Below are 21,126 nucleotides of genomic sequence, written 5' to 3'. Positions count from 1 at the left end.
AGATGCTTTATTAATCCCCAAGGGGAAATTCAAAGATATTGCACATCTACAGACCTACGGTTGACTTCAGCCTGTGTCATAGGTTTTTGTTGTGAGGCAGAAAGATCTAGCTTTTGCTGCTTGGAGGACTTTGCTCCGAGTCCTTCTTTGCTAGTGGATGGCGAGCTATCATCTGTGGTGGAGGTATCGGTGTTTTTTGGCCACTAGCTTTAGATGCGTGTGAGATGCTTCATTAAATTACAGATTACAACGGATGTCGACAAAGTCTTCGCTTCGACATAATGTACACATTACATGCACGTTCTTTCCTTTGACCACATGAATTTGTTATGAAGTAGTGCTTATATCTCCACCTTGAAAATGCCAACTTTTCATCGTCGGATTGCTCCTGACCTCTGCTGTTTCGTCGAATGTATTTTAGCTGTTGCGTGTGTATGTGTGAAAACTATCCAACCCTACCTGGCCCTATGTGAAAAAGTACTAAATTAACCAATTGACCCAATTGATAATTTGGTTCAACTTCATTAGACACACACTTCCAGGTATGATTACTGCCAATGCTGTTGAATCTAAAGAAATTCAAGAACAGATGAGAATCAAAGTTATTGACATCTATCAGTCTAGAAAGGGTTACAAAGCTATTTCTTAGGCTCTGGGACTCAACAAACCACGGTGAGAGCCATTATCTACAAATAGAGAGATCTAGGAACAGTGGTGAACCTTCCCAGGAGTGGCCGGCCTACCACAATTCCTTCAAGATCGCGTCGACGACTCATCCAGGAGGTCACAAAATAACCCAGACTAACATCTAAAGAACTGCAGGCCTTGCTGGCCTCAGTTAAGGTCAGGGTTCACGAGTCCACAGTAAGAAAGAGACTGGGCAAAAATGTCATTCATTCAAAAAGAACACAAAGGCTTGTCTCATATTTGGCAAAAAAAACATCTGGATGACCCCCAAGACTTTTTGGATAATATTCTGTGGACTTTTTGGAAGACATAGGTGTCATTACAATTGACGTAAAGCTAACACCGCATTCTATTCTATATTCTACATTATGGACAACTCATTCAGTAGACTTCTGATCCCTAAACTTAACTCATTTAATCTCACATATGTTCACAGTCCTCTTACTCACAAACCTAAGGACTGATGTACTGGTCTCTATATAATTGTACTATATAATTGTACTACAATCTCTATATAATTGTACTACAGGAAATGTTAATCTATTGCATATATCATTACTTCATTACTTTATTCGATTATCTGTGCGTCTCCTGGAAAGTAGCTGTTCCTCCTCCTATAGTTTTGTTTCGGCATAATCTCAGAAGTCTTTCAAGCAATCATTTTGCCACCTTAGTGGCATACTTTACTTACTCTAAACTCAGAGGTTAGTGATGCTAGTGTTGTAATAAAGTCACTATGTCTCGAGTCCAAGTCCAGGTTCGAACGGACAACCATTCCAAACGGACAACCATTCCATTGCACTAATATTAATACTAAAAAATAATTTAGATATTAAAATCATATACCAAATAATATTCTAATGACATATTACAATTATAGCCTAATGATGACATTACAAAAAAAAGTCAAGTCCTCGTCTCAATTTCCGAGTTTGAATGGATTGAATGTACGAGTCCCAGTCCAAGTTCGAGTCATTCAGTGGTGCTCAAGTCTAAGTCGAGTCTCTAAATTTAGCTTATGACTCGGACTCGAGTCTGAGTCCTGGACTCGAGTACTACAACTAGAGTTGCAAAGGGGCGGAAAATTTCCGCTAAATTTCCGGAAACTTTCCGGAAACTTACCATGGGAAGTTAGGCTGGGGAATTTTGGAAATATTCCAAATTGGAAACTTTAATGGAATTAAAGGAAATTATGGGAATGAATGGGAATTTACGGGAATTAACTGGGAATTTTGGGTAATTCATACAAACTGTTTCATATACAAACATTAACATTTTGTTTCGTAATAAGCAATATGATTTGTATGTTCCTATTTTTGCTTAGCTTAGCATACAAAGCTAGCTAGCATGCTTGCGGGAATCCCATTCTCTGCCTATGGTTCACTAGCGTGCTAAACTAGCAACACTGAACTGCCCAAGATACACCACACCACTCAACAACAAAATCCTATTGGTTGGAACATTTTTTTTCCCATGCACATGAACGCACCATAAGATTCCTTTATGTCTAGCCTATGCTAAATTGCTGTGTGCATGTGACTGACTGATGTGCAGGGTAGACATTCGACTGAAATTGCATTAAATCAGGTTGTTTTAACTAATATTATGCTGCAAGATGGGGTCCACGTCCTACATTTAAGTTCCCTGTTATAGACTAACTTGCAATATTACAAATTCCCAGTTTATTCCAATTAATTCCCGTTTATTCCTGTTAATTCCCATATATTCCCGTTAGTTCCCATGGAAAGTTTCCAACTTTGAAAATTCCCGGAATTTTGCAACCCTAACTACAACACTGGATGCTACAGACACACTTTGCACTACACTAGCATCTTGTTTAGACGCTGCATGTCCTCTTGTTCTAGACTAATCCCCGTCACCCATGGCTCAGCAACAGTATCAGGACAAAAGGAAAAGCTGCTGAGAAACAAATGGTGTAAATCCAGGGAAGCCAATGATCTTTGTAACTACCAGTCTTTGCTATTTGCTTTTTCATCCCTAGTTTCACTTGTTCAAAAGGATTTTTACTAGAGGAAAAATGTAAACACCGCAGAAAACCTTTTCTTTACTTTCAAATCTCTTCTCAATCCTCCACTACCACTGTCAAGTACTTGACTATCTGTAGATGACTGCAACATTTTTGAGAAAGTTGATTAGGGCCCAGTTCAATGAGCCCATAGACTTTGTGTAGACATGGCATTGTTGGATTCTTTCTCTCCTCTTAATAAGGAAGACATTTCTATTACCCATTCAATCCGCTCTTCTGTAATCCATCACACCCACTATTTTACTGGCGGTGATGCATGTTATTAATTCATTCATTAATCTTTTGCAATGCAATGTTTATTAAGTTTTGAGGTCCTTTTACTTTCCAATAAGCACAAGCAATGCCTTTTCTCAAGAAAAGTTCAGTCAGTTTAGATGATTTGAAGAACTACAGACTTCTTTCATTCTTGTCAAAGGTTCTTAAGAAAGTGGTGCTCAAGGAAGTTTCTGATTTCATATCTCAGAACAACCAACTAGACTCTAAGCAGTCTGGTTTCAAGAGCGGTCATTCTACAGAAACTGCTCTTTTAGCTGTGACGAAAGCATTGAATATAGCTAAAGCCTCCGCTCAGTCATCAGTTTTAATTTTACCTGACTTATCGACAGCCTTTGACACAGTGAACCATGTCATTCTCCTCTCTATGTTATCTGAGCTGCATCCTACATTAAAAGGACATTCATTCGGTGTGTCTTGGCAATGGCAGGTATCAAAGTCTCATGACCCCACCACAGGTGTACCTCAGGGATCAGTACTTGGGCCTCTTCTGTTCTCCATTTACACCACTTCCTTAGGTGAGATCATTTGTTCCCATTGATTTGCCTTTTACCTGTGTTTTTCTATCTGATGACTACAATTTCTGCTCGGACTTCTGCATGCCTCAGGTATATTTTAGTCTGGATGAAAGAAAGACACAGGCTATATATATATATATATATATATATATATATATATAATAGGTATAAATGAGACAAGCAGATTACTTTTCCCCACCTACAATGTATTGGGACACTTTTACACAATATACATTTACACTACAACATATAGATATCGCCAAACATTATTGTTCCTGAGTAAACATAACCTCTGAAAACAAATAATGTAGATAGGAAATGTTAGGGAATAATCAACTTTATTAATAATTAATTCGTTTGTAGTTTAAAGTTATGGCTGTTACTGCATGACACCATCATAGCCAGAAAGCTGACTGTACAGAGACATTAACAGCGACCACCACGCCCTCGACCATGACCATGACCATGACTATGACCCTGACCCCGACCCTGGCCGTGTCTGTGACGACGGCCGTGACCATGGTGACCCTCATCGCTGTCGCTCCCGCTCCCGCTGTGGTGTTTCTTCCTGCGGCCGTGGTGACCACCTTCGCTGTCACTCCCGCTTCCACTGCGGCTGCCACTGTGGTCACGCCTGTGGCCAGGGCTGTGCTTGCGCCCATGGTGGTGGTCGTCACGGTCACCACTGTGCCTACGGCCATGGGAATGGCCATCGTCGCAGCCGCCACTGCCCCTGCGCTCACGGTGGTGATGTTTGTCCCGTTCACCACTGCCTCTACGCTGCGGGTGATGGTGGTCGTCATGGTCACCACTGCCCCTGCGCTCGCGGTGATGATGGTCATCACGATCGCCGCTGCGTCTTCTCTCGGGTCGGCAGTCGTCATCGTGCTCACCACTATGCTTGCGCTCACGATGGTGATCACCCTCTGGACCATGGCGGTCACCCTCATGGGGACGGTCATCACCGTGGTGCTCAGGCGGGCCAGAGGGACATCCCATGGCATCGTCCAGGTCAAAACCTGAAGGATGTTGTCCACCTGTGACCGGCACACAAGGGACATTTTAGCTATGTGTACCTCCACATTGTTATGCAAGTTTATCATTTTAAAGTATAACATTTATAATATTTATACTTTTATTACATTGTTGTTGTTATTATTATTAAGGACATATGAGGGGTAAAGAACACCCTACCTGAACTACTGCTGAACATGTTTGGTTCTGTGTTGAGGATCCTGTGGGAAAGAGGCAGGAGGTACACCATTTAAAACCAGTCAGTTGGGTTAGACAGATCAAAATAGTCTAATTGCCGCATGCGTCATCCAAAATATGCTCAAGACAAAACACACCTTCTTTCTTTGTTACTTTGGATCTATTTCAGTGTGATTAATAGTGTATTACTTATATGGCACCTACACTTACATCCAACATGAACATAGATGTGAGATGAACATAGATGTGTACTTACCTACAAGAGCTAATGTCACAGTGGTGTGGTCTCTCTTGTGAACTGATGCACAGTGAGAATAACTCCAGCCCATTATATTCATGTACAGCGGGGGTGGAGCAGCACTGGGTGGGGTTCTGGTGATGGGAACGTCATCCTAGATTTTACACCCTGATACTTGAATGTATTTTTTGATTTGTCTTTGCGTGTGGTTGTGTTTTTTTTGTGTGTCTCTCAGCAGACGTAGAGACACCAAACAGACACACGCACACACATAAACTTTGTGTTGACCCTCTCTCTCATAGTGCATTGCCACAGAAACATTTATGCATAAACAACACTATCCTGCACTGTATTTTTATTTAAGAACTATCTATATTTATATATATATATATATATATATATATATATATATATATATATATATATATATATATATATATATATATATATATACTGTATATATAATTATTTTATAAATATTATTTTCACCCATTTATCTTCAGTTTGACACACAATGCAAAACAAAGAGATGACACATAGCCGTGAGCTGTAACACGAGTGATGATGTTTAATGGAGCAGTGGAAAAGGGCGTTTGTGTGGACGTGACCCCAGAGCCGGGGTCCAGCCGGGGCCAAGATCAGGTCCTGGGCGCAGCCCGTCCTCGCTACTGTCTTGTGTCTGCAGCCTCCAGGACGGCTCGGACGCTCGCTTTGGCCTCCTCGAGCAGGACCGTGGCTCTCTGCTGGGTCTGTGGACACAGAGGGACAGTGACAAGGAGATGAGCAGAGCTTACATTTCCATTTACATTTATTTATTTAGCACGTGCTTTTATCCAAAGTGTCAGAAGAAGCCTTAAGAAGACCCAGCAGGGTCAAAACGTTGCCTTTGTACATTAAATATATGGGAGTCTAAAGCAGTGTTGCGGACATTATATATTTTTTCACTTGAGTAGGTTTTGCACCTGCCAGAGGGTGGGATGTGCACACAATAACTTTTGTTGAACGTCGCTTTTATCCAAAGTGACTTACAAAAAGATACATTTGTGTGCTAACACCTTTTCTATATCCTTTCTCCTTAATCACAGTTGACTGACGCAGTCTATTGTTGTAAAAACAAGGGTGTTTTTTTTTCTTACAATAAAAAATATTGCAGACTTACAGCATTTTTGAAGGACTTGTCTGTGATGTCTTTCAGGTTAATGATGACATTGAAGTAGGCTCCAAACACAGCTGTCTCCAGGGCTTTTGCTGCTACCTGTTCACCATGTAAACAAACAAACCACAAAGCATAAATCATGAACATAAATATAAAGGGCTTTTCACATAAGAAGTGACACCCATTAGTATTCAATTCAGTTTTAATGAGACGAGGCAAGGCGGGAAAAGCGGGCAAGGGATAGGTTTGAGTGGCAGTACGGTGGGCGGGCATAGTTTTGACATTGTAAGATTTAAAAAAAAATAAACTTTTGAGGTGGCATTGCGGGCACTTCAATTTTGAGTTGTCTTTCACATGACATGCGGGGTGGGAGGTAGTAGGGCAGAGAATAGGTGAAGCTTTCCATCTGAGAAGCACTTAAGATGGGTGATGTGACATGCTCATGAAACAATGATACGACTCTTGCAGAAAATGAGTGCACTCTTATTTATAGTTCGGCATCGCTTAATCTCGTGGCATGTATCCAAACCCAATAATTTAGATCCTGCTTGTCCAGTTTGTAGTATGTTTGTTATGCCAACAGTTCTGGTTACTCTGTTTGAGCGTCACTATGCACTACAGTTAAGAGTTCTAACATTTGGGTACTGATGACTGTTGAAGCTTCTGACTATATTTTCTGCAACACTGACAGTTATAACATTAGGGTTCCGATCACCCTGCTGGAGTTTCTGATATGTCTGTTGATGATGCTGACAGTACTAATGTACAGGTACTGATGAGACTGTGTGTTTTTCTGCTTCACCTGTCTGTTGGCCCACTGTGCCTCTGACACTCACCTGGGCATCTGACTTGCAGGCCACGTTTCCATGGAGAACCATCTCCTTGAGAGACGGCCACAGCAGGGTGACCCTCTCGGCCAGACCCAAGGGCACCCCGACCGCTTTCTTCAGGCCGTCCTGCATCGCCGCCTCCCTCCTGAACAAAACCAGAGGGGGCAGAGGGGGTTAGTTTGGGGGGGGGGGGGGGGGGGATACTGTATAGGATATAAACAATGACAGGGGTTAAGGTTTGATTTTGAACTTCAAATAATTTTTATATCTGGCCTCTAAGAAAAGGCCGGAGGATGGGTATGACCTTGACAACAATAAGAATGCTGTAATAGGCATTTTTAAAAAAAAAACTAAAATGTGTGGTTGGTTACTACTTGGAACCTAGTAAAAACAGATAGAGTGTGCGGTGACCAAGTTTTTCATCGTTTATTTTCCCTTGCCAGCACCTCGGAGGGTGTGCATTCTTTTCGTTATTTATATGGTTGGTTACTACTAAAAAAGCTAATGCTTTGACTGTGGATATATCTTTATTACCACCTAACAAACACTGAGCAACACGTTGTGTCAGTAGTCAGAAGAGCCTGTCAGGTATGACCAAGCAAGAGGGAACAAATCGGTGGACATGTGAGTGAGTGTTGCATTGTGAAGCACATTCTCCAGATAGCTGTGAACATCCAACAGGCTCGCCTGCATTACACATACAGACTTAATTAGGTGCCAGGATGGCTCTCAGTGCGTGTGAAAGTTTGAGTTCCTCACAATGGGACTAGGAGAGTGTGAGTCACTAAAGACGAGTCTTACGATCCTGTTTTATCCTCAAGGTCTCCACTCCTGTCCAAGTCGTCAACGGAAAATAGATACTTTCTCCCCCTCACTCCCTTTTGCTGTCTTGCACAGTCTGTTTTACTGGTTTCAGTACATATAGCATAGCATTGCATTGCACAATAATGTAATTATACACATCATATGCGAATTAAGATAGAGGCAATGCTAAACCAAAGATGGCAATGGAACACAATCATGCAATTGTATCTCAACAAAAAGATAGATTCTCATCTTTCTTATTTCTCCACAAGTCAATAATTGAATAGTCGAAGCCATAAAAAAAATTAAATGTATTTTTAGTAAATTCATATAAATGCTTATCTTTGTATTATTGATATCTTTATTTGCAAATCATTGGTTATGCAGTCTCCATTATATTTACCTTTTCACTTCCTCTGGGTTACTCTTTGGCATTTTCAGAGCTGTCTGAAATGGGGGAAAAAAAGTCAAAATAAGTGGAGGGGCTCCAAGTAGGTGACATTTTATCATGAACTTTCATCAGGTTTGAGATCAAAAGACCAAATCATGCAGGTCACCTGATAATCTAAAAGACAGTATGCTCTAACACCACTATAAAGGAGTCATGTCATCTGATAATCTAAGAGACAGTATGTTCTAACACCACTAAAGGAGTCATGTCACCTGACAATCTAAGAGACAGTATGCTCTAACACCACTATAAAGGAGTCATGTCATCTGATAATCTAAGAGACAGTGTCTAATTGACTTTGTAAACATCCTGCATTTACTAAACTTGAAAAACATAAATTTGTCTTCTTAACAGCAGATTTCCAAAATGTCATTGCAAAATGGAATGTAGTCAAATAATATATTTTTTCTTGATTACGCTGTCTTTGTAAACATTGAAAAGCAGAATCATATAATTGAAAAAACGAATTGCACAGCCCTACTCACCATGTAGGAGTTGAAGGCAGAGGAGTCTGCATCCACCATGTCCAGCAGCTCGTTCATGGCCTGGTGGAACGGCGGGATCAGCTGCCTCATCACCCCATCCAGGTTCTCAAACTGCCTCTTCCCATAGGTCATCTGCCCCACCATGGCACCCAGAGCTGCCCCCTGCACCAGCACAAGGACATGCACTATGTGTAAGGTCAAGGTCAATGTCAAGGTCAAACATTAAACTACCTGCCCTAAATAAAGAGCTGTAACAACACAGGACATTGTTATGTAATGCACAAGTAATAAATAAAGGAACATTCAGACAGCTAACACATTTCTCTTAGAACATACTGTTGCATTCCATAAGGTTTGTATGTGTTGAAAGAACTGTGAGTGCTGTCCTTTATTCACAAAGTTCATTGTGTTGATGTCGGCAATGGCATAGATAAAGCCTTTATCAGTGAGTGGAATTCTACCCTGAATAAGGACAATACTTTATGTTGGGTTGTGGGTCTTTACCATGGCGGCAATGGCAGCAGAGACAGAGCCACCTCCCGGGGCAGCAGTCCTGGCCCCCACACTGCGCACAAACTGCTGGAGGGATTGAGACACCAGACGGCCGTCCTCCTCACAGTCCTTCACCATGTACCTGACAGATCCAGCAGCTATGTCAACAGGTCCTTAACTAAACTTATCAGAGGTAAATTCATCAATTTTGCTTAATTGAGAAAACAAGGCATGTTGATGTTTGAATGAGGATATTTACTGTGCATTATATATCTACAGTATTTTACATTTTGTTTAAATGGTTCTTTACATAGTTGTATCTGAGTTGTATAACGTTTATAGCCTTGTTTTCTTTTCTACATCTTTCCTACATAGTGTAGGGCCTTGTACTTCACACACTAGTTTCTGAGAAAGCCAAATTAATGGTAGACACTCACTCAATGATTCTCTCTTTGGGTACAAAAGGGCCCAGGGAGTCCAGGCCCAGTTTGCTGATCACCTAGAGAAGGGAGAGGAAACCTCAGCCATTCATTTATTCACATTTATTCATTTAGCAGACGCTTTTATCCAAAGCGACTTACATATGTCAATTATATTACAAAGGGCTTTCTCTCCAAAGCAACTCAGGGTTAAGTGCCTTGCTCAAGGGCACAGTGTTGGAAGCCAGGAATTGAACCTACAACTTTCCAGGCTACTGCATGCCCAGCTCCTTTGCCACTATGCTACGCTACCACCGCCCATTCACTAGAAATTCTCCATTCATCAGCAGATGACCCTAATTAGCACCATGCAACATGAGGCTGCTTCAGTTTAGACCTTCAGCACTGTATGCTACAAATGATTTCCTATTTGTGAGCCTGAAATACCATTTCCACAATGTCAAATCTACTGCCTTCCCATCATTTAACTTTAGTTGGACCTTAAAGGTAACTCTTCTCAAATATGTACAGTCTGTTTTTCAAAGATGTTTGTTAAATGCATGTTCATGGATCTTGATGGATGTTTTAGGTGCTATAAACTACTGCTAGTCTGTGTAGAGGCTTAGAGGTGTGTAAAGGTCACAAGCAGAGGATAGTCTAAGTGATTGTTTGTACACGTGATTGTGTACATACAGGAACTGATACAGAGATCAGGTTAAGTTATAGTTATAGCCATTTGTTTTTTTTACCATGAGTTTAGGACATCACAGTTTGTTGTGATGTCACAAAAGGGTGTTGAGTCATCAGCCAATGACATCACTGCCTGATGTGTCCCCATTCTTCCCCATTAGCTAGTGACATCACTTCTTGTTGTTTCCCCTGGGGGAGTTTTTCCCCATCAGCCAATGACATCAGTGCTTGTTGTGTGTCCTCCAGGTTACTCACCAGCCGCACTTTGTGCTCCTCCTCTACAATGAACAGTTTCTCCTTCTGAATGTAGAAATTGGCGCAGTCCATCACGGCTTGAAGAGGAATCAGTCCCACTATCTGTGACCCCACCACAGGCAGATTCAGATCCTATAGGAGAAGGCCACCGAAGGAAATTCCCATCACTTGAGAGGGACTTCATGTTTTTTACATTCTACATTAGTTTATAGAATCATAGATAGGGCTGATAAAGTTGACTGGTATTTAGCAAACACTTTTATCCATAGGGACACTCAAAAGCGGTGATCTAACTCAGGTCGATCGATTGTCAGTCTGTGATGTTACCGCAGCTTCATCACACCCATAAGAATTCAGATCCTTCTTACCCGCGCATTCTTGCAAATTTCCTCATATACTGTATGAAGTGGGGTCAGCTCAAAGTCCAGGATGTTGGTGGACACCTGGGCAAGGTTGGCTTCCTCCAGGAACCAGCCCATCCCCTGCACCTTCTTCAGAAGACCTGGCTGCAACACCAATGCCTCCAGTCAGATCCCGGGTCAAGATGACACTTGACTAACTACCATTTCAATTAAGCATAATTATTGAATCAATCATGAGTCATTATTAAATGCATAGTACATCATTAAGTGAAATATCACACACAGATCATGTCCATAAGAGCTCCCTTTGGCACAATCTTCTGGATTGCAGTATGCCATAGGGTGTTGTAAGCCTTAGGGTCCTAATTTAAATGGCGGGCAAAATCTAAAATCTAACTACAGCTAATAAAATAAATTCTATTTGCTAAATTAATACCAAGAGCAAGATCACTGGTGGGTTAGCTCAGTGCTCCCACATACCTTCATTTCATGTGCGAAACACTTTGCTCATTGACTTTGGACTTCGTCCTATCATTTAAATGAGGGTGATTTAATTTCAGCTGCAACTATTACCTTGTCATCTGTTACTGTTTCACGAGATAAACGTCAAATTCACTTTTCTCAACACTGGTAGCATTAGTTTGTCACATCTCTGGTCTAATGAGAGCATATTCTCACAGTTATTCAAAACAGGACAAAGCATTTTCGCTCTCTCTCTCCATAGTTAATCTGCAATTCTCACAGTCTCAAAGCAAACAGAGACCTTTTGACGCAAGGGTCAAAGCACAGCCAAGTACAAACAAGAGAGCAAAGGGTTCAAAAAGCACAGTTTTTGGAGTTGCAGACAAAAAGGAAGCCCCCAAAAACACCCACAGCTGGCACACTCTACATAATACGTTATGAAGTAACGTGAGAGGAGTCCAGGTTACCTGGTCCTTGCTTCTACCCTGCTCCCGGATGTTTAGGGCGATGCGGTGGGCCTGTTCCTTGGTGCTGAGCAGGTTAACGTTGTAGGCGATGAGGAACTTGCGAGCACCCGTCACTGTGGCACCCCAGGAGGGCACAAATGTGGCAGGGCCATAGTCAGGGGCCCACTCACTCTTTTTCAGCTGGAGAACACACATGCATGTGGAATCCATAAATAAACCTGGATCTGGGAAAACCCATCACATGGTGAAATTTCACCAATTTATGATTCTGATACCATCCTAGCAATATCCAGGATGTTGCTAGGGGACGGTATCCAGGATATTGCTAGGATGGTATCAGAATCTGAAGTTGGTGACATTTAACCAGAGAGGGTTGAAACGGAGCAGATATCAAGGATTTTTTATTTCACCATGTGATGGGTTTTCCCAGATACCATCACATATCTCAAAGTACCACTTAAGACATTTTAATAATGTTACAAAATGGAATATATGGACAGTACATTGATTACGCCTAGTCCAAGATTATATGTTTGTGTCAATAGAGACTTGAATGTTTTCTTGTAGTCTATAGGACTGGGCTTAATTTATGTACAGGACCTATCTAGGACCAGGTGTATGTAATATTCTGTTTGTAAATGTACAACAGATACCTTCTCTGGCAGTGCTTCGTACTCTCCCGTGCGTACAGCGGGCAGGGATGTCCTGTTCTCCTGACGAGCAGCTGCTCCATACAGATACACTGTGAAATAGACGAAACATGTGGCATAGGAATTCAGATATTAGGCTAATAAACCCCCAACATCTGTACAGGAAGTCAGAAAAACTGGAACACACACTAACTTCTGCTCAAACACTAACCGCAAACACAAAGCACAAATACACCACAACCTTTGCAGGCATGAAGCTCAAAATGCTTCCCATCAATACATACACAGTCATCAAGCCTATAATGCCCCTCAATATCTCCGTACATAGTCCTGAAGAGGACAATATACCCCAACATCTGTACACACACAAAGAGTAAAGTTAAACCTCACCAGGGATGTGTAGAGCATCTGACAATCTCTGAGCAAACAGGTTGGCACAGGTGACACAGTCTTCCATGGTGACATTCTGAACAGGGATGAAGGGACACACATCCATGGCCCCAGTGCGGGGATGCTCCCCTGCAAAAACATTCACCCATTTATTACACATAAGGGGCCTTCATTGGCAGGCAAAGTGCAAAGTCTATCTTAATGAATTATAGCTATGGTACAACATGTGGTGCATATGCGACTGCTGACAGCCAATTGTGCATTGTTGTTCTATCCTGTGTCTATCATGTTGCGTAACATTAAATGGTTGTTGATCAGCCACTGTGGGAAATCTCCTACGTTTACATATGGGGCCATTGAGCTGATTCATCAATGTTTGCAGTTAAGGTCTTTGTTGTTTATTATTGCTATTCTCCTTATTATAGTCTGACCAACATTTTAATTTGTTCCCTGTTAAATTTAAGTATTATATTATTTTGTATTTGTATGTCGCTTTGGACAAAAGCGTATCCATAACCATAACCATAACCATCTCAACTATTTTACAGAGCCTTTACTGGTTTAAACTCCTTATGGCCTATAAGGTGAGGCATTTAAGAGTCTCTTTCAACTTCTTCTTCCTTTTCGACCCTCTGAGAGGAGAATCCACTTTGGCCTGTCAACTTGAAGAGTAAGGAGAAAGTGCTGTAGACAATCACCTGAGTGTTTGGTCATGTCGATGAGCTGAAAGGCTATGCGGGCTGCGTTAAGTGCCCCCTCCACCACTGCCTGGGGTGATCCCACAAACGTGTAGACTGTTCGGTTTGTTGAGGAACCTGGATCCACGTCCAGCAGGCTGCATCCTTCAGTACCAGAGATGGCCTCTGCGATGGCATCAATCACCTACAGAGTCAATCACTTCATATCAGTTTGCAGTAATATATTTCTGATTTTAGAATCACTAACCTTTCACATGTACCTTCCATACCAGAACTTTACATTGTCACTTAATTACTTGACCATGACCAATTGCTCTTCATGACTTTTCTCTCGCTCTGTCTCTATCTCTCTCTTGCATGGTACATCTATCACTGTCTGGGAAAAATGACTACATTATACCTACATATCAGGGCAGTCATGCTTTGACTCTGTATATAAAAATGGCAAAGTCCAAAGCAGCAGTTTAACTCAATCTGATTCTGCCAAATCCCAAATTAGACAACAAAATCACCATCTCTGTCCTCCCGCAGCCTCACCTCTTTGTTTCGACCCTCTGAAAAGTTGGGAACGCACTCCACAAGCTTAGCCATGTCAGGATACAATTACTCGTCTGAGAGGAGAATCAGACTCACTCACTCACACACACACACTCAAAAGCTCACACACTCTTTGGCCTGTCAACTCTTGTCTTCCCCTTTAAAAAGGGCACTGAAGCTATGCAACCATGGAATCATTAACCTGCCCCGTTGTCCTCTATGTAGGTCACTGGGCAATGATTCCCTGTCTCCCCAAATACTTGTGCAGGGGCCCAAGAGGAGAGGGCCCCCCTCATGTGATGGCATCCAAAGGATCTGATCCAATTGGCTGCTTTGAACATGTTTGATAAATAGTAGCCTACCAGAGGAGATAGGCTACATGGCGTATCAACAGTAAGCAACAGTATCCAGGCATTCTGTGATAAAAACCCAATTCAGAAAACCAAGTAACACACCACTTAAGTCTAAGAAAAACACAAACACGGAACATTGCAAAGCACACATTTCGTGCAGCTCTTGTCAAGTCTGCATATTTCTGAGTAGGCTATCAAAACGACCGTTTTAGAGGAATTATTTGTTGTTCATATGCAGTTAATGCACTATACTATACTATCTTGAACCTCCTCGGGGAAGTTTTTAAACATTTCTTTGCTTTGTTTTTGTTGGTGTGAATGTGAGTGTCTTTTACTACGGCAGTGTAGCCATCTAGTGTTCAGGGGTGGAAAGGGACTGTCTCGAAGAGTTTGCGCGTTGTTGTCTACTGTTCCGTACAAAAACGTTTGTCTTTCGAGGACAAGCGCAACTGTAGGCCTACGCTACATAGTTTGGAGAATGTTCTTGGTGAAATAGTGGGTTTCGTAACACAGAGTGCCTTCTGTTGACACAAAAAGGGGTATTATAGCTAGCGCCCCATAAAAACGTCTTATTCCCGGCTAATTAGCCTACCGAGAGTTGTTTGACATTAAAACCCTCATGTAGCTTAATTTTCTCATAGAAAATAATGGCTTAACATCAGTGGACTACAGTGACCTCTGGGGAGGTATATCAAAATACAGCATAAATAATCTCATTGTGCTGTGGCAAAGACAATCAAGATGCCATTTTACATTTTCTCGCCACAATATTTTTTTACTGCAGTTTATTGTTGTACTCAAATCGTTAAAATGTTATCGTCAAAATGTTACATCTAAGCCAAACATCAGCATTAACCAGCTTTCGCGGAGACTTTCAGTGGTTTTCTGTCAACGGAAGTCCCGCCCATTGTTTCCAATAAGGTCAGTGCTTTCTGTGTTGTGGGGGTTGGCTGTGTAGGTAGAGCTAGTGAAGATAACCTATCAAGATCATTGAACTGTAAATAAAAACTCTTTCAAAAAGGTCTCGCATTGTGGAATACAATGTCAGATACGGTGAGTGGGGCTGGTGGCGAAATATGCTTTTTCCTCCATTATTGATTGGGTAGATAGAAACTAACGGAACAAGCTGATGGGCCGAATTGCAGTGTTCAGTCCTGTTAGCTAGCAGACAAGCTAGTTAGCGCATAGGCTATCCCTTGCATAGTGAATGTAGAAGTGGCGGAATGTTTTGCTACCTAGCTTACTACTTCGTTCAGCTGTGCAGTCACTGTACTTTCACTCTCAGCTACGAGGGCAAAGTTTGGATGACTTTGATTCCCTCATTCATGGGCTGTCAAACTTAATGGAGGCCGTTTTCGAGCTGATATGAATTATACATAGTATTTGCTAATAAAAGTGAGCACTTGAGTAACGTTACTTAGCAAGATGCATCACTGCTGCAGTCATGCAGCCAGGCCTTTCAAACTTAGCTGTTTTACGGTTGATTGTGCTTATTGCTGTCCATTATAGCTACTGTGTTTACGTATATTTGACATATTCCATAGAGATGGATTGTGTGTTTGTCAATACTTGTGTTATTCTAATTTACGTGAGTGTTGGTTATTACATACCTGTCTAAAGAAAACATTTGCATCACTTCAGGTTTTAAAAGGTTTACCCTAACTTGAAGTGTAGCCTATTGTTTATGTTATGTCAATGATGGTATTGTCGATATCTACATAAGTGGATCTTTGGGTATCTACTAGATATATATCATAATAGCTAATATCAGATAGTCTTTGGCCTTAAAACTGGCAGAACCAATCGACTTCGCAGCAGGGACAGTTTGGTACTTGAGTAATGAATGAATCTAAAATGTTGTATACTGTCCTCACACTATGTTGTCATCAGATCAAAGGTGAATTGAGTGAATCCCTTTCTTTTCCATTCCAGGAGACCAAGCCTTCAAGTGATGGAGGAGAGAAAAAGGATGGAGAATATATTAAATTAAAGGTGATCGGCCAGGTAAGACTGTGAAGGACACAGAGAAGGAGCGTGCCTCAACACGCAGTGTGAATTGGTTGTCTGTTGTCAAACACTAAGCTTAATTACATTCCTCCTAACATCTCCCCTTGGTCTGACTTTCTTACTTTGTATGGATGTGATACTGTATGTTAGCCCAAGTGATCTCTTGTGGGCAGAAATGGCTAAATTAATCAGGGTGGTTCATCAGGTGGTTTGTGGAAGGGAACAGTTAATTAAACTTGTTCCCTTATGTTAAATAAAGGAGGAAGACCATGATTCTCAACGGTCAAATTGCCTCACAATATTACATTAGGGAGCAGAAAGAAAATAGAGTGTGGTTAACTGGTTTGTGACAAAATTTTGTCAGAAGGGGAAAAAAACATCAGCTGTTTGTAAGTTAATCAGGTCTATGATGGAGACGTGACTTAGTCTCCAGAATACATGAGGAAAATGTATTCTGTCAGATAACATGCTATTATGTCTTGCTGTCACAATTCTGTGAGACCAGCTTGTGCAGATAATGTTATCCCCCCTTTTTTTTAGGACAACAGTGAAATTCACTTCAAGGTGAAGATGACGACACATTTAAAGAAGCTGAAAGAATCCTACAGCCAGAGACAGGTAAGATGTGCTCTATTTAAACTGTTGGGGATATCCAGACATGCATATGAAAGATCAACTGTTCAGACTTGTGATCTTTAACTCTGGTCTGTTTTGGTATTTAGTTGACTCACTACTAAAATAGTAATTTATCATACCAGAGATTAGTTAGGGCTTGTACAGTTTGCATAAATAATCCTATGTCAAGACACACATTTAAAGCTGCAATACAGAGTTGTGTTCCACAACTACCAAGCCTTCTACCCAAAATGTATGTAAAACCTTGCAAACACAACCTAGGCCATTGTTTCCCAACCTTGGGGTTGCCTGAAATTCAAATAGGGTCACCTGAGATACTGGGTATCTTACCATTGACCAGTACATTACATTCAAATATAAATACATTAAAATAAAGAAATACATACTGTATGTAAAAAAAACCATGATATCCAAGTTAAGTAACGGATCCTTCATTATAATCTAGCTAACCCAACTCATATGGATCTGCGCTGCCAATAAACCGTAATTTCTTGAAATATCTTGCCTTTTCTTGTGGTCCAAGTCCTGCCCTATATGCCTTTGCATCTTAGACACATTTTGATGAGCTTTTCTGTTGTTTAGACACGGCGACAATCACGTAAGAATTTCAAAGTGCATATACGCCATTGTACTTCATTTACTGAGTACCGCCAATACCGGCCAGAACGTGACGTCCGTGCAAACCCCTTATAGTCAGCAGTGTAATGCATTGAAAGGTTTTCCTGTCCTAAACACAGACCTGCATAGTGCATATCTTGGATGACTGGTGGGGACAACACCTGTGTTTATCAGTCTTTCACATGCCCATATACCATGAAACGGAGTTTGAAGATGCCAAACTAGTGGCCTGATTTAAAAAACAACAAAAAAACAAAACAAAAAAGTGGCAAATTGTTGCATAGCGTTTGCTTTTCTTATCCCAGCAGAAGGGCTTCTACATCCCCACATATTAGCTAGCTTCACAGTTTACATTGAGTATATTGAGGCAGTGAAGTCTGTTGTACTTTGATATATTGCATGTTAAGGTTGTAGGAGATGATAATAGTTTGTATTTTAATAGTAAATCAGAAACATCTGGTGCTGGACAATAAGTATCTGAAATCAAATTAGTTTTTAGACCCCTCTGTATCTGTTAGTTATTTATTTATTGTGCTTTATCTTTTATCAGGGTGTTCCCATGAATACCTTAAGGTTTCTTTTTGAAGGACAGAGAATTGCAGACAACCAGACTCCCAAAGAGGTAAGCTCCTAGTGATCATGGACAGTGTTTTGGGAAAGATGGCAATAGATGCAGTAGTTTTATTTACGTGTATTTACTCTCTCTTCTTTTCTTTTTTCTGTAGCTTGGAATGGAAGATGAGGATGTCATTGAAGTGTACCAAGAACAGACTGGTGGCCATTGGAATGACTAGAAGAAAATCCTCCTCGCTTTTTTTTTTTTATTATTATTATTTTTATTTTGTATGTATGACTTTATTCTCTGGTTTTATTTGCTATTCCCATTGATAGGAAAGGAGATCATGCAACCATCTGGATCAAAATATCCCCTCCTGCCACCATGATTGCAGAATTTTAATAGATTATGTTGAGCCAGAATGTGTGAATGGATGGATAACATTTCCTTCTCTTCAGCAGTGTTCATTTCTTCTTCTTTTTCTTCTTTCCTTAATCCTTCTCACTTTCCCCCTTTCTCTCATCTCTCTTGTGTACCTCGCATACAGGGTACAAGTCAGGACGTGTGCTTAGTGAGATCAGATACAGTGACTTGTTGGGTTCTGCCCAAAGCTCAGGACGATCCCTCATAATACTCCACTGCCTGTGTGTGTGTTGTGTGTGTGTGTTGTGTGTGTGTGTGTTGTGTGTGTGTGTGTGTGTGTGTGTGTGTTGGGGGGCTGTCTGTCTGATTTTGAGTGCAAAGAAGCTTTCATCTCATGTCTCCATAGTCTCTGTAAGCACCTCATAGCTCTCGAGACCACAGTGTGGCCTACCATGCTAAATGTACTTCCGAGCCCTGTTGTGACGGGGGTTTGATACTACAGCCTAATCAGGAACCACTCCTAGAGTCAACACTCTTCCTCTGTGCAGAGCTGGCATGAGTAGGCTTACCCTGAGTCAAGGGCATATGTGCCCTCTGTAGGTGACTTCACATACACATGTTAATTTCGGGCAGAAACTTTAATTAATCAGGTGCTGAAGATGAACTTAACAATAGTACAATGACGAGAGCTTCATAATACACCTTTGCGATGATGACTTCTCATTTATTGCTAAACAGAGGTGTGTTGTGGAACTTTAGCCTGCAGGTTTTGTCCTTATAGTAAGCTCTAATATAATGTATAGAGCTTTCAATCAGAGTAATATCTGATGTCTGACCATTGGCAATATGTTGAAGGGGAAACCAGTGCATTTATCCCTAATCCGTTGTAATCACATACTGATTGCTATTCAGACAGATTTTTTTTTTTTTTTTTTTTTTTTTTTTTTTTAAATCAAAATGAAAATATTGAAGAATGTGTGTTTAAATGTTTAATTTAGTCTGAGTGAATGATTTATTAAGCCCAAATAAGTGCTTGCATGTCTGTGAACATAACTTTGATCATGTTTAAATGGTTCATTTACATTGAAAAGGTGTTCCAGTAAATCTTGGCTGTGTGTTGTTGTTTTTCACTGATTGTTTTTGAGGACAGGGTTGTTATTTTCTACATCAACTTGCAGCGCATGTTTAACCTGTAATCATGCTTATTTATTTTTAACTGTGTGACTTTCCATTCTTTTTCAAATGATCCCATGCTCACTGTCTTCTCTGCCCTCTGAAGTGAAGACTCCCAAAAAATAAGGTTCTTGTATGTGTGATTGAATGGCATGTAAAGGTGGATTTGTGTGTGTTCATTTTACTGCAGCATCATACTTCTATTGTTTCTAAAGTATTATATTTTTCTTTATAAAGGATAGCTGATCCAGGTGGTTTTATGGACATAGAATGGATATTATTTTTCTTTTGTCTTGTTTTATAAATAAAATGTGTCAGAAAACATCAGAGATTGTGACTTCAGTATGCATATAGCAACTTGTCTCCATTGGTAAGTTCACCTAGAGCATTCACTCACTTAATCATAGGTCTCTTCCTATGTTCCACATAGCCTATGCCTGCCACTGATCTCGCTTCCTATGTAGGCGATACACTGGAAAGCGTTGTGCGTTTAATGGTCAAGCGGATCTCTGAAATGTTTTAGTTTTGACTTCTACCCCCGGCCTCAGACTGAAATCTGATAGTTAACGGGCGCCAGAGAAATGTGTGCGCTCACATTCCAGTAGACCGGAAGCTTCAAAGACCCGCGGGCATCTGGGATATTTGACCTCGGACATAAAGGCGACCTTTATCGTCTTACCCAATTATTTGCGGTTGATGAACACGTGAGAGATAGCCTACAACATCTTTCTGCTCTGCATACTCACTGTCATCTCGCAGACAACACAGCAAGACTGGAGACGTATGGAACTGACAAGGAATTTTTTAGTTGTTACCACTAGATGGCAATGTTCAACAACAATGCAGCTTCTGGCAAATACGCTGAGCTTCCGTAGGATACGTGATATGCGATGCAGTCGACCTAAAAAGGAATTCCACGAGCTCAGCGGTAGTGTCTATAATCTCAATACCGTTTCATTTTCCCAGAAAAGTGGCTCTGGTTTCTACCCTCTGGTACTTCACACGTATAGTGAAACCTCACTGAAATACGAAAAGAGAATGTGTTGATGGAAGGTTGAGTTATTCTATTATTATGAGCCCATACTTTTGTAATGTAGATCAAGATTTATGTAGCGTGCTTGACTTGACTGAAACCTCCTAATGGAACATGTTTCATGTTACATGAGGGGGGTTTTGGCCATTAAAATGGTGCAGGGTGTGTGTAAGTCTCCACAACCTTTTAGCTTAAATAGTTGAATGCCGTGTGGTTGAGTTCTCATTTAGGTTACCTGGTGTCTGATTCCATCCAGATAGCAGC

General features: G+C 41.0%; 3 protein-coding genes across 3 annotated transcripts; 1 reads left to right on the top strand and 2 right to left on the bottom strand.

Annotated features, from left to right (window-relative positions):
- Nucleotides 1–3,710: 3,710 nt before the first annotated feature.
- Nucleotides 3,711–5,073, bottom strand: LOC143141997 (uncharacterized). The gene is made up of 3 exons (XM_076302687.1): nt 4,994–5,073; nt 4,720–4,760; nt 3,711–4,562 (listed from the first exon to the last, which is right to left on the bottom strand). The coding sequence occupies exons 1-3, from the start codon at nt 5,064–5,066 to the stop codon at nt 3,921–3,923; spliced, it is 756 nt and encodes a 251-aa protein (XP_076158802.1). The 5' UTR covers nt 5,067–5,073; the 3' UTR covers nt 3,711–3,920.
- A 490-nt stretch (nt 5,074–5,563) lies between these two features.
- ftcd (formimidoyltransferase cyclodeaminase) lies at nt 5,564–14,406 on the bottom strand. Its single transcript, XM_076302686.1, has 14 exons — nt 14,124–14,406; nt 13,587–13,770; nt 12,889–13,017; nt 12,502–12,590; nt 11,849–12,028; nt 10,926–11,063; nt 10,558–10,689; nt 9,631–9,692; nt 9,206–9,335; nt 8,702–8,863; nt 8,169–8,212; nt 6,968–7,106; nt 6,135–6,230; nt 5,564–5,724 (listed from the first exon to the last, which is right to left on the bottom strand). Exons 1-14 carry the CDS (start codon nt 14,175–14,177, stop codon nt 5,641–5,643), a joined length of 1,623 nt encoding a protein of 540 aa, XP_076158801.1. The 5' UTR covers nt 14,178–14,406; the 3' UTR covers nt 5,564–5,640.
- Nucleotides 14,407–15,399: 993 nt separating this feature from the next.
- sumo1 (small ubiquitin like modifier 1) lies at nt 15,400–19,595 on the top strand. The gene is made up of 5 exons (XM_076303412.1): nt 15,400–15,529; nt 16,409–16,480; nt 17,024–17,101; nt 18,288–18,359; nt 18,463–19,595. The coding sequence occupies exons 1-5, from the start codon at nt 15,518–15,520 to the stop codon at nt 18,529–18,531; spliced, it is 303 nt and encodes a 100-aa protein (XP_076159527.1). The 5' UTR covers nt 15,400–15,517; the 3' UTR covers nt 18,532–19,595.
- Nucleotides 19,596–21,126: the final 1,531 nt, after the last annotated feature.

Source organism: Alosa pseudoharengus, unplaced genomic scaffold (genome assembly GCF_046254945.1).
Source record: "Alosa pseudoharengus isolate Yale_2024_CS ecotype anadromous, Long Island Sound unplaced genomic scaffold, YU_APseudo_1.1 YU_APseudo_1.1_scf_24, whole genome shotgun sequence".
Lineage (NCBI taxonomy): Eukaryota > Metazoa > Chordata > Actinopteri > Clupeiformes > Clupeidae > Alosa > Alosa pseudoharengus.
The sequence above is the reverse complement of the archived record's forward strand: the minus strand, read 5'-3'. Positions and strand labels throughout refer to the sequence as shown.

Excerpts from the sequence above, each read along its gene's own strand:
- sumo1 (XM_076303412.1), top strand. Across the intron at positions 16,481-17,023 it reads AATTAAAGGTGATCGGCCAG|GACAACAGTGAAATTCACTT; the intron begins GTAAGACTGTGA and ends CCTTTTTTTTAG. Across the intron at positions 17,102-18,287 it reads AATCCTACAGCCAGAGACAG|GGTGTTCCCATGAATACCTT; the intron begins GTAAGATGTGCT and ends ATCTTTTATCAG.
- LOC143141997 (XM_076302687.1), bottom strand. The coding sequence starts at position 5,066 with ATGGGCTGGAGTTATTCTCACTGTGCATCAGTTCACAAGAGAGACCAC. Across the intron at positions 4,761-4,993 it reads TGTGACATTAGCTCTTGTAG|GATCCTCAACACAGAACCAA; the intron begins GTAAGTACACAT and ends TCTTTCCCACAG. Across the intron at positions 4,563-4,719 it reads CATGTTCAGCAGTAGTTCAG|GTGGACAACATCCTTCAGGT; the intron begins GTAGGGTGTTCT and ends TGCCGGTCACAG.
- ftcd (XM_076302686.1), bottom strand. The coding sequence starts at position 14,177 with ATGGCTAAGCTTGTGGAGTGCGTTCCCAACTTTTCAGAGGGTCGAAAC. Across the intron at positions 13,018-13,586 it reads CGACATGACCAAACACTCAG|GGGAGCATCCCCGCACTGGG; the intron begins GTGATTGTCTAC and ends ATGTTTTTGCAG. Across the intron at positions 12,591-12,888 it reads AGATGCTCTACACATCCCTG|TGTATCTGTATGGAGCAGCT; the intron begins GTGAGGTTTAAC and ends TCTATTTCACAG.